Below are 14,236 nucleotides of genomic sequence, written 5' to 3'. Positions count from 1 at the left end.
TTTCTGAATAATTTAAAATGATGATACATTTCATGGTCAAGTCTGATTTTAGGAATCAGGGACAGTCAACAAATGCTATTTTACCAGTGTTCAAGGGAGTGTGAATTAATCTTTTAAATTGTGCTTATTAAATATGCAATCAGATCAATGTGCGGTACAATTTGCTGAACAAAAAATGTATTTTACAGTTCATTACATTGTACATTTCGACATTTTATTTCCTGGGGATGCAAGTGGCACCGATTGGATGGAATGCCCCCCATAGTTTCGTGCTGTGTATCCTTTCTTATCCCTCAATGTTCTTGTTTGTGTGCATGTCCCCAGACTTATTTCAACTAAAACCCGTCTTTTCTCCCTAGGGGTTCAGGGAAGTTGACTGGGGAAGAAGAGGTCTGTTTGGATAAAACAAATGTAGAAAGAAAATGTCATCCACCCTTAAATATGTTTGTATTTCCCATAGATTGGGCTGTAGATGTGTTACATGTGACCACATAGGTGACATATAGTGCACCCTTGCCATGCTATATCGTAGGGTCTAGGATTAGGATGTAGACTGTAGCCAAAGGTGGAGGTGATGGCTGCTTATCACCTTGTTGTGTTGTGTGTCTTCTAGGTTTCTCAGAGCAGCACACTTGGAAAGAAGCCCGAGGTCCACCTGAACAGCACCTTTGTACCACTCACCAGCAGAGAACTAAGCTCTGATATCTGGTAGAAACATGCTTTGCTGGTATTGGATTAAAGACTACTGCTTTACAAAGAACTTACTGATCTTTGACTGGGGACACAGGTTGTTGGACCTTGTACAGACATGGACTTGGGGCCCTTTTCATCCCACGCTATGAACAAAAACTGCTCAAATACTATTTGAACGTGCGGATTCAAAGTGTTTGGACTGCAAAGTGATTGTATATTTCTATTGAACCTCTCACCATGTTCCAGTTTGATACAAACTGGTGGGCAGAAATTTAAAAGGACATGTTTGCTTGCTATACAAGTAGATATCTGGTTCAAAAACAAGCATGGACATGTTGATTTGTTGATGTTTAGACCGGGAAAAGTCCTTGGAAAGGTCAAGGATATGGAAACAGTATACGTATATTTAAGTATCCACCAGCCATTGTGTGGTATGAGGGCAACACTGAAAAGAAAAAAAAATACGAAGACTACAAGAAAAACAAAGTTGATCCTCTACAAGACTATATCATAATATTCACAGAGGAAATCTCCTATTAATAAAGAATAATGTTGTAATTATAAAAAAAAACCTGTCAGAATTCCGTGGTCGGGGTGGAGGCTGCGGAATCCAAGCACATCAGGCGACAGGAGAAGATTTACTCAATACACGACCTTGAGTATTTGAAAAGAAACGTATTATCGTGCAATCGTGGAATCCAATTTAATTGTAAAAACCCTGCAACGAGCAGAATGGGACCCTTTTAAATATTTGTTAAACACTTTTAGTTGATGATTGAACAAAGACAGTAAAAGAGGGGATTTTTTTTGTAGTTCTCTTGCAGGACCAGTCACAAACATCTGCTCAATCACATTCAACTGTTCATATTGATCATAGCGCTGATGTGGCAAAACATTCATTACAGTACTTCATTGTCAAAGTGCAACTTGGCTCAGAAAGGACTTGATTTTCTTTCAAATTGGGACTTTTTTCTTATAATATTACAACTTTATTGGCATAAAATTATACGGTACTCCCTCGCCACTTTGCGCTTCAAATTTTGTGCATTCACTCAGTGTTTTTCCAGATACATTTGAAAAATATATTCATTAATAAATCATGCTGTTTCGTGGTTGAATGTGGACGATTTTGACTCAAATATGCATGTTTAAGCAAATTGTATGTATTTTTGCCTAAATTCACCATTTTCAAGCCTAAAAATGGCTAAATTAGGTCAAATGTAAATATAAGGAATTCTGAATGCGCAAAGACATTGTGATGCGATGTAGTATTCTACGCTGGTCACTAGGTGTCAGTAATGTTACTGTAACGTTGGGTGAGAAACACAAGCACCAGGCTTGATCACAACAGGCTTTTATTGCAGGTTTGAATGATTTCGCAACGGGCACAATAATCTCTAATAAAAACGCTATTGCAGTCATAACCCACGGCAAGCTGAAAGTAAACTCTGAAACCCCGACGTCACTTCCTGCCCGCCCCTCACTCAGCACACATGAGCACAGTCCTTATTTATGTCTTAATAGGCTTAATTTCTCTTATTACATCCACTATATTGGTTAATACGAGTGTAAAGGTGACGATAGGGGTGTTATTTCATGTCTAAAGGGCTCTAATGTTAAAAACTTTATTTAGAAGCTTGTAAACATGTTTTTTTAATGCTCTAACTACAAAAATATTCCATTCATAAATAAGGAATCCTACCTGGCAAAGATTGACTTATCTCGGTTGAGTCTGGAACCGATTAACCACGATAAACGAGGGATTACTGTATATGTGATTTGTTTTCTTTTGCCGCAGTATTATTACTTTATTCTTACAGTTGTACAACTTTACCGTCAGACATTCTGACCTCTCTTTTCATAATATGACTTTTTTTTGTTAAAATCTCATGTTTGCCTTGCAATATTGCGTCTTTAATCCCGTAAAATGCTTTTTTTTTCCTCTTGTAGCATTATGACTTTATTCTCTTATGCTTTTATACTTGATTGATGATTTTTTTCTTTTAATACTAATTAGGGCTGTCTGATAATATTGGCTCACCGATATTGGTATAAAAATGTAATATCGGTCAATATCTGGATATTTCCCCGAAAATGAAGCCGATAATAAACATAGTATCACATATTTGCTGCCGCGCGTATGATGGCCTCATCAAACCGCCTCTCAAGCCTGTAAACAAACATGGGTGGCTAATAAGTAGCAATCTAGCTCGCTCGTTCCATCCATCTATTTTCTATTTTCTATGCCGCCTATCCTCACTAGTAGGAATGTTACAATTTCTTGGAAGTAAGCGATGGTCAAATCTGACGCTGTGTGTGCGCGCTCGATTAGTGGGCACATCCGTGAAAATACTGCTTTTTGACGATATTGGGTGTGTTTTCATTCATACACATCTTTGTTATGTAGATTACTTTTCGGCTTTAATTTTGCATCTGATCTTTACTGCGTGTCGGACCACCTCGAGTCATACGAGTGCTTTGAAAGTTAACTTTAAGCCTTTCAAACTCATGGATCGGAGCTTCAGGACAAGATAAAAGTTATGTAGGACATAAATGCACTTTAATATCAATCTGCAGACGAATTTTCATTCAAATCTGATATATGTTAATTTTGGCCCGAAATTACTGTGTAAATGCAATTTGTAGTGTGACGTGGAAACGAACACAGCGTGCTGCTGCACAGTGGCGGAGCTACGTGGTGTTAGTCACTCTGCGGCCACCCCACTGGCCGTCTAGGCATTTCAGGTATCAACTTATTGCCACCCCTATGTGAGTCATCATCTCACCTTGGCCACCCCAATGATAAATGTCTGACTCCGCCACTGCTGCTGCACTAAGAGTTCTCGGCCGACATTAAAATGATCACACTTGATTTTCTTCCCTGAAGTTTTTGATGATCAAAAAAATGTAAATGGATTCTCTTGACTTTTTAAACAAATGTCACAGCCTAAGCCAAATGGCAAACATTTCTCAGATGTTTTACAATGTTTACGGCCACGTTGAGAAGCTAATTGTTACAGTAATGCTGTATCCATTAGCTTCACAACAGATATGTGCTAATTTCACGACAGGAGATGTGTGATGGTACACATGTCGGTATCAGCTGATATCGGTATCAGAAATTGAGAGTTGGACAATATTGACATATCGGGTATCGGCAAAAAGCCAATATCGGACATCTGTAATATTAATTACATAAAAAAGTATGACTTCTTTCTTCTTAAATCTTTTTCTTCCCATTGTAGTATTGCAACTTTATTCTTCTAATGTTGCAAATTAATTATCATAAAATTGGGACCTTTAAAATTTTCAGAATTCTGCAGTCATTTTTCTTGCAAAGTCACAAATTCCTCATAATATTTCAACTTTAATTTTGTTGTTTATTTTTTTTTTCTTACAGTGTAGCCCTAATACTCCACTTTGTGGTGTTGAACCATCGAACAAAAAAAAATAAAATAAAAACACAATGCAGGTGGCTTTTCTACCAAGGACACCTGCCATTTTTTAGCTCCATAACAACTTGGAATGTTGGTTATTCTCAGCAAATGTACATTTAGCGTGGTCTCAAACAACAATCTTGGGGCCTCATCAACAGATACACGTATCCTGAAGGCTGGCGATCCGAAACAGAACAATTCCAGCGAGAAAAGGAAAGAGAAAAGCATGGATATAGCTAGTCTGCTGATCTGTGTGCAAGTAAAATACAAACAGACTTTTTATTTGCTTAACTGAGAGATAAAAATAGATAAAAGAAAGGATTTCAGGGCAGTCTGCAGGCACAAAGGGTTTTTCTACTTGCATGATCACCCATTTAGATACAAGAGTAGATGGACACAATCATTCGCTGTGGAGGGAAGTCTTTTCATTGATAGGCTAACAGGTAAAAAAGGAGGCGTCTCTCCTAAATGTTCCGATTTTTGTATTATTTATTTCATTTTTCCATGTTGACAGAGTTTAATTCTTCGTTAACGTTGGTGAGAGTTTAACCTGGCTTAGTTTGAAATGTCTGTTCGTTACAATAATCTCTGTACAGCTTCCATGACGTACACAAACAGTATATATACAGGAGTGATATTTTTTCTCCCTACAGTTTCTATTTGGGGTGTTTTTACTGTCATTCTGTTCCTTTTTCAAGTTGGACCACCAAAAGTAACAGCAACAAGAGCGCCACGTCACATTCTTCTTGGTGAGCTTTAAGAACGATGAGAATTTGTGATTAGCGGTTTTGAATTTATGCAAAAGTACTGTCATTGTCTTTACAGTAATAGAACCAATGAATTCTGGATATTTGAGATTCTTCAATACAAGAATGAATATTTGAGTTGTGATATCCAATGGCAATATCAAGTCAAGTGGTTGTCTTTATGCTCATTTCTTTGAATATACTTTGGATATATTGGTTGGAATAATTTAAAGGACAATAAAAGTCATATAAGTTGTTTTATATGCTTTGGATTCCTCGGCCTACTATTGTATTTTTTTCCAACTCATCTTCAGGCTGCGTCTGTCTTCTCCTTCCTCCCATTCATCACAAAGGAAGACCGATAACGATCCTGGCTGCAGCGATGCCAGGTTCAAAAGCTGGATGACTGCCTCCTTAAATTTAAGTTCCTAGCCTGCAAATTCCTCTTTCCAATTACTGCTTGTCAGGAAATATAATTGCTGTCTAACAGGTTTTCATCCATGGATGGAAGAGCTCGATCATTGCATGGCAACACCTGGATGCACACACAGCTTTCTAGCACACCCAACAGGAAAAAAACGTAAGACAAGAAATGGTTTCACTTCTTTGAGAAGCTATTTTGAGGGCCATTTGCTTGTTTTATATCTCTCCAAAAAATTACATTTTACCTCTTCCTTGAAATCTACATCCGATAAACACATTGAACGACTCAAAATGTGCATTGGCCCATCTCAGGCAACTTTATTTTATTTCTGTACAAGTTTCGTAAGCCGAAGATGACTCATTTAAGCAACAGGGGTGAGTTTTAGCATATAATTTGTAATTACATGAAACACAGCCACAGGGCATTTATGCTAATAGCATGTTGACACTAAGCACATTACAGGGATTCAACCGCAACTTGTATTTTACAACAAATAACATTAAAAAAAATGATGTACAACAGGACTGTGCTGAGATTTTACCGCCCTGCCCCCCAGTCAGATGAAATATCATCAAATACACAGAAACATAAATGTCTGAACTTAGTTTTTACCTTACCGTGGCTTGCAGAGGATTTGATGCCGCAACTTCCTGTGGACCATGTGACTTGTACAATATTCCACATTTTTCAGAGAGGGTAATGTGTTAGGGCAGGGGTGTCCACCAGGGGCCGCATCCTGAAAAACAAAGGATGCACTGGGGGGCGACGTTGACGTATCTATTTTTTTATTTTGTAAAAAGGCTAAAAAAAAAAAAAAGTAATAATATATATATATATATATATATATATATAACGATGACAACAAAAATAGCTCATAAGAGTTTCATTTTTTGCCAGTACAATGCTATAGCTATTCATGTAAGAACTTAACTGATTTTGGTTATTATCAAGAAAACCATGGATGTTGCTAAATTAAATTAAATTAAATTAAACTCTTATGAGTTATATTTGTTATCATCATTATATCCGTCCAAATAAATGTACCTTTAGTTGTACCAGGCATTAAAATGGATCAATAAACTGAAGAAAGAAGGGTGGTCTAATCATTTTTTCCATTATATTTATTTTATTATTTTATTTATTTTTTTTAGCCCCTCAGTGCATCCTTTGATTTTCAGGATGGGGCCCCTGGTGGACACCCCTGCCCTAACACATTACCCTCTCTGAAAAATGTGGAATATTCTACAAGTCACATGGTCCACAGGAAGTTGCGGCATCAAATCCTCTGCACATACAATTCTTTGCACTGCACGTACGCATTTTGTAATGCAATGAAATGCTCATCCATCCAACCTTTCATTACATTTCAGTTTGATTATTATAATGCTCTCTTATCGGGTCATCCTAAACAGAGTTTTAAAAGTCTGCAGTTGGTTGGAGTTGTATCAGAGACTACCAGGGCTGACTTTAAGGAGCTGTTGCTCACCTAGAAATACAAAATTATCACACAGCGTCGTATCTGAGTCATCTTTTAAAACCCCATGTGCCCTCACCAGCTTTGCGCTCTCAGGGAAGTGACTACTGAGCTCCGCCTTCAAAGTTCATACCATGATACTGGAAGATTATGATGACAAAATGGCAACTAGACAAAGCAACACACATGAAGGAAGTCACTGGAATGTTGTTATTTGATTGTTATTATTGCGGCAAAACTTACAAATGCATCCAAATGTGGGCTAAGACATGAGTGCTGCACATTTAATAATAATAATAAATTATATAGAATAAGATACCCTGAATAAATGGGTTTTGAGTGTAGGTTGCGTAGATGGAAGTATGAAGACCAGGTAATGTTATTGATGTGGGATTGGAATAACAGCAAGCTATCGAGGATGAAACCCAGACTCTTAGCCTGAGAGATTGTTGTTGTTGTTGAGGACGACTTGGACGTACTATGACGTATGCCGGCGTGCTTCAGCGTGCTCTTAACTTATACAAAACTTACCCATAACTTATTGGACGTACGCCAGCATATTGGCCAATTTTTTTCCATACGTTGGCGTAAGCTGGCTAAATCGTGAAGGTGTGACGGGGCCTTTACAAATGAAGAACTGCAACAGGGAGGTGCAGGTGTCAGATGAGTAGAAGTGGCGGGGTAGGGAGTCAGGGGGCTGAAGAATTTTGTTGAAAAGTGAAAACAGAATTTTGCTGTTTCCGGCGAGCCCAGAGAAATAGGCTTGAGCAATGGAATCATTGCACAATGAGATATGGGTTTTATCAAGGCTGGTTTTCCTGCAGAGGCACTCGAGTTGTCGCCCTTAGGCTTTTTGAGTCCGGCGTTCAGGAGTAAACCAGGGGGCAGATTGGGAGAAGGAAACAAGGTGAGTTATCACTGGAGTGTGATTGAGAATGTCGTTCAGATGACTGTTATAGAGCCCGAGTGTAACCCGTCCCGTTTCACACTGCCCGCACCAGGGCTCGAACGCAGGACCTTCGCAATGGGAAACGAGAGCGCTGACCACACGGCCAAAAGCCTGGACTGTCGACCGCGTGTTCAGCACAGCTCTTAAGGCAGAGGGAGTGAGGTTTACCAACGTACACTTGCACAGGCTCACAGGCTGGCATTCGTTACACAAGCAGTTCATCGGGGGTGGATAAACAGTCCGGGATTGAAATGGTGTCGATACAGGAGGTGAGATAATCCAAGTTGATGTCCAGAATGAGATGAGGCGTGGAGTATTGGGTATGGAGAGGTGGAGGGAGACATTAAATGAAAGGAAAAAACTGTCAGATATGTGGATATCGACAGCTGTGCTGTGGGGTGAGACTGGAGCAGCAAATTAGGTGCAGGGTGTGACCTTTAATGTGAGTAGTGAAGTCTGGAAATTGATGAAAACCAAAACTGTCGAGGCATGATGAAAAATCCATAGTGAAGGGAAGATTACTGTTGTCCATGTGTATGTTGAAGTAATAGTATGTTAGGTGAGTGGATAAATGGGTGAGTCAAAAACTAAGGGCATTAATGAAATTATTGCACTTGCACATAAAATCACTGAGTTGCTCCACTTAAAAACAAACTTAGAAGGATCCAGCACTTACTTAATTTACTGCGATTCTTGAGCTGTGCAATGGTACATACGAAGTGCATCAGGTAACTCACAGACCTGCTGGTGATGACAATGACAGTAGCAACAGCGAACAAAAAGTTTGTCCTCCTAAGATCACCCATCATGATCCAAGACCAAACTAGACAGGTGTGAACACACAGCCTTATAAGCACCACAGAAAATACAAAATACAGAACAAAATCTATGTAGGGCTTCTACATTCCAGCCCCTAATGATTTCATCACAATTAACACAATTAACAATTAACCACCACCATTAACTTGTAGGAGAAAGACACCAATCAGCATAATGTAAAAACACAATCAGTCCAAGAAACAATCAGATCAGTTCAGTAAAGTCCAATCACTAGAAAATGTTCAAAAAGTCAGTGTTCAAAGTTCATGCCTGATACGCCGAACGCCTTCACTGCACTTCTGCTTCCTGCAGAAGGCAAAAGACTTTGGTAATTGGCCTGTCCAGATAGCTCGGCTGAAAGGAAGCTCATCAGGAGTTACTCTGTTGCGAGAAAGGTCAGCCATTTGCTGTCGTCCAGTTGCAGCAGACAACCTACAACAGATGACACACTTTGCCCGAACCTTCTTAATGGCAACACAAGCACCAGGAATGCAATCCTTCTGATGCAGGCGAGAAAGCATGTGGTTTTGTCCACCATGGCGCGTTTCTTGATGTACATGACAGAGTATCAGATTGGAGATGTGTAGGTCTCTAGCCAGTATAACTGGATGTTTTGGATGCATAGCTGGTGTACTAAGTCGCCCTCCAACCAGAATGACACCGCCATCCAGGGTTGGGTTAAGCTTGTAGAGGTTTACACTTTCTTACGCTTACACTTTCACTTTCTCCTCTCTCCAGGCTGGCCTGTTCTTCAAGTAACCTTGCTCTTTGACAAAAGCAGATAATAGCTGACTATGCCACAACCATATCCTCCACGGACAAAACATCCTTTGGCACTTGAGCCCTGATCACTTCCATTTGGACCTTCAGCTCTTTCTCCAGCTGTTACTTAGGTCTGATTCAGACAGGGTTTCTCTCAGCTGCTTTCAATGTTGCACCACTGACAGCAGTATGATCTTAAACCCATGAAGCCATCTGACAGCTCTTTTAAGGCGGAGCCAGGAGGAAAAGTACAAAAGTACAATCAGCTTCTCTACTGGACTGGCCTGCTCAACTTTAGTAGCGTTTACCTCCACAGTTTTGACACCGGATCTCCATCGAGAGGGTCTTTCAAAGTCTCAGGTTTTCTGGGCCACCCGCAATCAATCTCACAAAGAAAGTCAGGACCACAGAGCCATGTACCGGTCTTGAGCGTGGTCTGAACTTGAACATCACCGGAGGCTAAATCTGCAGGGTTGTTTGATGAATTTATGTACCTCCACTGAGATATTTTGAACAACTTCAGTGCTTTAGACAGACACTCTGTTTGCTACAACGATTTTATACCTAGAGGTCTCGTTTTTTAGGTATTTCAGAACCGAAGTGTTGTCTTGCCAAAAAACAGACTCTCAAAGGTCCATTTGTAGCTCCTTTCTCCACAACCAATCTTTGTTCAAACAACTTTTGAGACTTAATGCATTCTGTTCTGCAACTTCCGTTTGGCATTTTGAGGGATTATTGAGGGCAAACCAATGTTGTAATGACCTTTTAATGAGCTTGGCAGATTCTGAGACAGATTTCTTCTTCTATCTTCCTTTGACAGACCAGGTTATTCATTATGCAAGGTTTAAGGGAAGTCCACCTTGAGTTACTTATTCCAAAGCTCATCAAGTCTTGCCACAGAAGTTCGATTCAGGCTGCCAACTCTGATCACTGATCTGGCAATTTCCTCGAAGTGGGCCAGGAAAGACCCCCCCATCCGAGTGCCAATCACACATCTGCATTGATTTGTATGTGTCTCAAGTGTGGCCATCTTTGAAGGTCTCTTGAACGGGGAATGTTACCTGAACCAGGTAACATTGTTAACATGTTACCTTTACCAGTGAACCAGCATTCTTCCCTGCAAACCTTGGGTAATCAAACAAAGATGTTTGGATCCAGTCCAGCCATTTCCAGTCAGACAACATATACGTGTAGCTATCTACCACTTTCTCTTGCCCCATTGCTCTAAGTTCCTCTTTTTGCTTTCAGGCCCCAAATTCTTGTCGGCAGGTGCTACTGAAGTGGCAAAACTACTGCCACTAGCCTTCAAATTAGTTTCAGACTTGACCTTTGTGTCGTTTCTTTTCGATCCAGGTGCATCTTGTATATCTTCAAAAATAGATGCTACTTGCGATTTTGACTTTCCTCTCAACAAACTCTATAATGTCTGGAAAGGTGGGTCGACAACAAAACTTCTTCTGAATGTCACATTCCACATTACTTTATTAATCTCCAAGAGAAATTCACATAAAACATAAAAATGTCACAATAAACTTAAACACTAATAAGAATAAATAAATAAATAAATAAATATGGAACAGATCCCTTCAAATTCAAGTGGAAAATAATACATAATCAGGTCATAAGTCCAGCCTTGTGTGTGTTTTTATTGCCCCCTCTGTTGTGTTGAAAAGTCACTCTCACTGCTCAGTCTTTCAGTGGAGCAGAACAGTGATACAGGGGTAGTAATCTGCCACTGAAACTGCTCTTCTGTTGGATAGATGATGCTGTGCATTGGATGATGCTAGTTGTCCATGATGGAAAGGAGCCTCCTCAGTGTCCTTTGCGCTGCCACAGATGTCAGGCTGTCCAGCTCAGTGCCAATGACAGAGCCTGCCTTCCTCACCAGTTTGTCCAGGCGTGTGGTGTCCTTCTTATTGAGGCTGCTCCCCCAGCACACTACTGCATACAGGAGGGCACTAGCTACCACAGTCTGGTACCAACTTCTTGCATACGTTGAAGGATGCCAGCCTTCTGAGAAAGTACAGACGGCTCTGCCTTTTCCTGCACAGAGCATCTATGTTGGCAGTCCAGTTAAGTTTATCATCCAGACGCACTCCCAGGTATTTATAGGTGTGAACCACCTCCACACGGTCACCTTTAATGAGAACAGGTTCTGGGTGTGTCCCGTTTCTCACAAGTCCACCACCATTTCCCTGGTCTTGGCGGTCAACAAAAAGTTTGTCCTCCCAAACTCACCCCACCATGATCTAAGCCCAATCAACACACAGGTGCGTACACATAGCCTTATGAACGCCACACCTCCCGGCGCCTCCCACAGAGACCGGTGACGTCATCCCACGTGCACATGCGCAACAGTGTAAAAAAGGAAAATACAAAACAAAATCAATATATGTCTCCTACAGTTATTAAAAATGTTGTCATGTTTAGATTGATTTGATGCCAAATATGTGTGTGTGTGCGCGTGCGTGCGTGTGCGTGTGTAGGCAGCTGACCCTGGTGTAAACAGGGCCACTATGTGATACCACAGACAAAGCTTTCTTTACTCTGACACAAACTGCACACACACACACACACACACACACACAAACACACACACACATGCAAAGTGAACAACAGAGTCACTTGCCGTATTTTTGTTATTTTAAGCTCTTGGTAATATACACACATGCACACGCAAGACATCTTTGTATAAACTCTCATCTTTACATAATATCATGTTGTATGATGATGTATTGTAACGTGATGTGACGTGACATGTGATATGATCTGATAATGCCACGTAAGACAGCTTAGGCTTTATTGTTTCAACCCTCATCATTATGTCGTATAGTATTGTATCATTTCATAAGGTAACACAGATGAGACATTGCGTTATATTGTATTTCAACATCATCAATATCATCAATATATTATATTGTATTTTATTATACAGGGTGGGGAAAAAAGTTTCACCTCAACAATGACGTAACTGTAACCCTACTTTTGGCCCTCCCTGTATTATAATGCATTGTATTGTATTGTAGCATACTGCACAGCTATGCAATGCAATGCAACACAGATGAGACATTTTTGTGTCAGTTCTCATCATTACATTATACTGTATCGATCAAATCACATGATAATGTAATGTAACGTAATGTATTGTTTAACGTAATGTAACGTAATGGGGTGTCACCAGACACGAGACACGAGACAAGACAATACACTAGATTGAGTCTATGAGAACGACACAAGAGATTTTAACTTTACTTTTAAGAAAACTACAATGAAAAAATATTAAAAATATATAACAATATATTGCAATCTACTAATATAATTTCTACTACGTCACACTCTTTGCACTCTGTGTGTATGCTACCGAACCAACGCACCAAGGTGCTGAAACCAATGCACAGATTGAACTCTCTTCCTGCCTGTCTGGAGGCGGGAGACAAGGAAAACAGACATGCATGCAAACGGCAATGTATTGAGACTGGCAAAATTCTGGAGTTAATTTTCATTTATCGTGTGACTAATTAATTCATTTATTATCGTCCCAGGCCTAGTGCCCACGGGACAGTTTATTTCTGAACGAGAAATCGAGTAATGTTTTAATCTCGCAAGATCTTGTGACACCCCATAACGTCACCCAATTTAATGTAACCTAACTTAACCTAACGTAACGTACCATACCACAACGCAATGCAACACAGATGAGTCATTTTCATGTCAACCATCATCATTACATCCGTAACGATCGCTAACGTCAAGTAACATAACACAGATGAGACATTTGTTTATATTATATTCATTGTATCATTTTGTGTGATAACGTAATTTAACGTAACACAGATGAGACATTTTTGTGTCAACCTGCATCATTATGTGATATCGTATTCTGTAATGCAACTTAACGCATCATAACATATATTATGAATCATATTTGATATCTTGTTTTATATTTTTACTGTAATGACTTTAGTTAAATGGAATGAAATTAATGAACTTGTTTGTTTTATTAAATTTTTGATTCCATTTGTCACTTTTTCAGTTAACTTGAGACTGTTCTGTCTTCAAACAAGTCACCTTTTTATCCACAGCTACATTATGAGGGTGAAAGGGGAAAACCCTATCAAGTTTTTCCCTTCAGTTGGGATGTGTTGACTGAGGTTTTATGCCGTTTTTCTTGGCCGTCTTTAACAAGAGGAAGCAGAAAACTGTTTCGGAGCTACACGCCAAGCAAGAAATCGTGTGAGAGGCATGAGCTGGAGAAGATGGATTTCAAAATCGAGGATTAAAAGAATGAGTCTTGAGAACGAGACTTTGCAGGTGGTAATGTTGTTAGAATGCAAAGACGTACAGCAATGTTACAGGATTATGTGACAATTTAACATACTGGAACAAAGAGGACGCAGTCACGTTATAAGTTACAGCACTGCCGGTCACAGCATTGTTCTGAAAGGTCCACCCGGAAGTGGTTCAATATAGACAAATGGTGGCTTGATGCTGCTAGCAAAACTTGAGAATGGACTCAGGAGACAAGTCAGTTAGTTTGACGAGAAGAAAACGAGAGCGTCCATGACTTGACCACAAGTATCAACACTTTCACAACATTATTGGCAGCAATGTCGAGAGAAAACACCACGCGAAGTTTGGACAGCATAGACCTTGCTGCGCTAAGAGTAAGACTCTATTCCTTTACTTTTAATGAGGAGTTTGTGTAGAGTAAACAATAAAAATAGTGGGTGTCGCTTCCAATGTTAACGTAACGACATTTTTTCAGTCATTGTTTTTGATGTCACTTTTAGCAGCGGTTTGAAAAGTGTGTTGTGTGTCATCTTGTCGTGTGCCTTGTAACACATTTTAGACACTGTTGTTTTCAGCAGTGTCACGTAGGTCTGGCGTGATTTCACACATTTTTTTTGGGGGGGGGGGGGTGGACTTCTCACT

General features: G+C 39.8%; 2 protein-coding genes across 15 annotated transcripts in view; both read left to right on the top strand.

Annotated features, from left to right (window-relative positions):
- Nucleotides 1–13,199, top strand: part of il1rapl2 (interleukin 1 receptor accessory protein-like 2) — a 384,745-nt gene extending 371,546 nt beyond the window's left edge. For 4 of the 9 annotated variants that reach the window (XR_008572829.1, XR_008572827.1, XR_008572828.1 and 1 more), the window contains 4 exons: nucleotides 614–708; nucleotides 4,829–4,879; nucleotides 5,191–5,456; nucleotides 11,065–13,199. Coding sequence is in view for 4 of the 9 variants with exons in the window: in XM_054791464.1 (XP_054647439.1) it covers nucleotides 614–708; nucleotides 4,829–4,879; nucleotides 5,191–5,308 (264 nt within the window). In the remaining 5 variants the exon portion in view is untranslated. Of the gene's footprint in view, nucleotides 1–359; nucleotides 391–613; nucleotides 5,149–5,190; nucleotides 5,907–11,064 lie in introns of those variants that run through there. The other 5 variants (XR_008572830.1, XM_054791464.1, XM_054791467.1 and 2 more) reach the window with 5 other exon arrangements.
- A 592-nt stretch (nucleotides 13,200–13,791) lies between these two features.
- Nucleotides 13,792–14,236, top strand: part of LOC129189646 (misshapen-like kinase 1) — an 85,563-nt gene continuing 85,118 nt past the window's right edge. For 5 of the 6 annotated variants that reach the window (XR_008572836.1, XM_054791544.1, XM_054791545.1 and 2 more), the window contains exon 1: nucleotides 13,793–13,968. Coding sequence is in view for 5 of the 6 variants with exons in the window: in XM_054791544.1 (XP_054647519.1) it covers nucleotides 13,912–13,968 (57 nt within the window). In the remaining variant the exon portion in view is untranslated. Of the gene's footprint in view, nucleotides 13,969–14,236 lie in introns of all 6 variants that reach the window. The other variant, XM_054791546.1, reaches the window with a different exon arrangement.

Source organism: Dunckerocampus dactyliophorus, chromosome 11 (assembly GCF_027744805.1).
Source record: "Dunckerocampus dactyliophorus isolate RoL2022-P2 chromosome 11, RoL_Ddac_1.1, whole genome shotgun sequence".
Taxonomy (NCBI): domain Eukaryota; kingdom Metazoa; phylum Chordata; class Actinopteri; order Syngnathiformes; family Syngnathidae; genus Dunckerocampus; species Dunckerocampus dactyliophorus.
The sequence above is the reverse complement of the archived record's forward strand: the minus strand, read 5'-3'. Positions and strand labels throughout refer to the sequence as shown.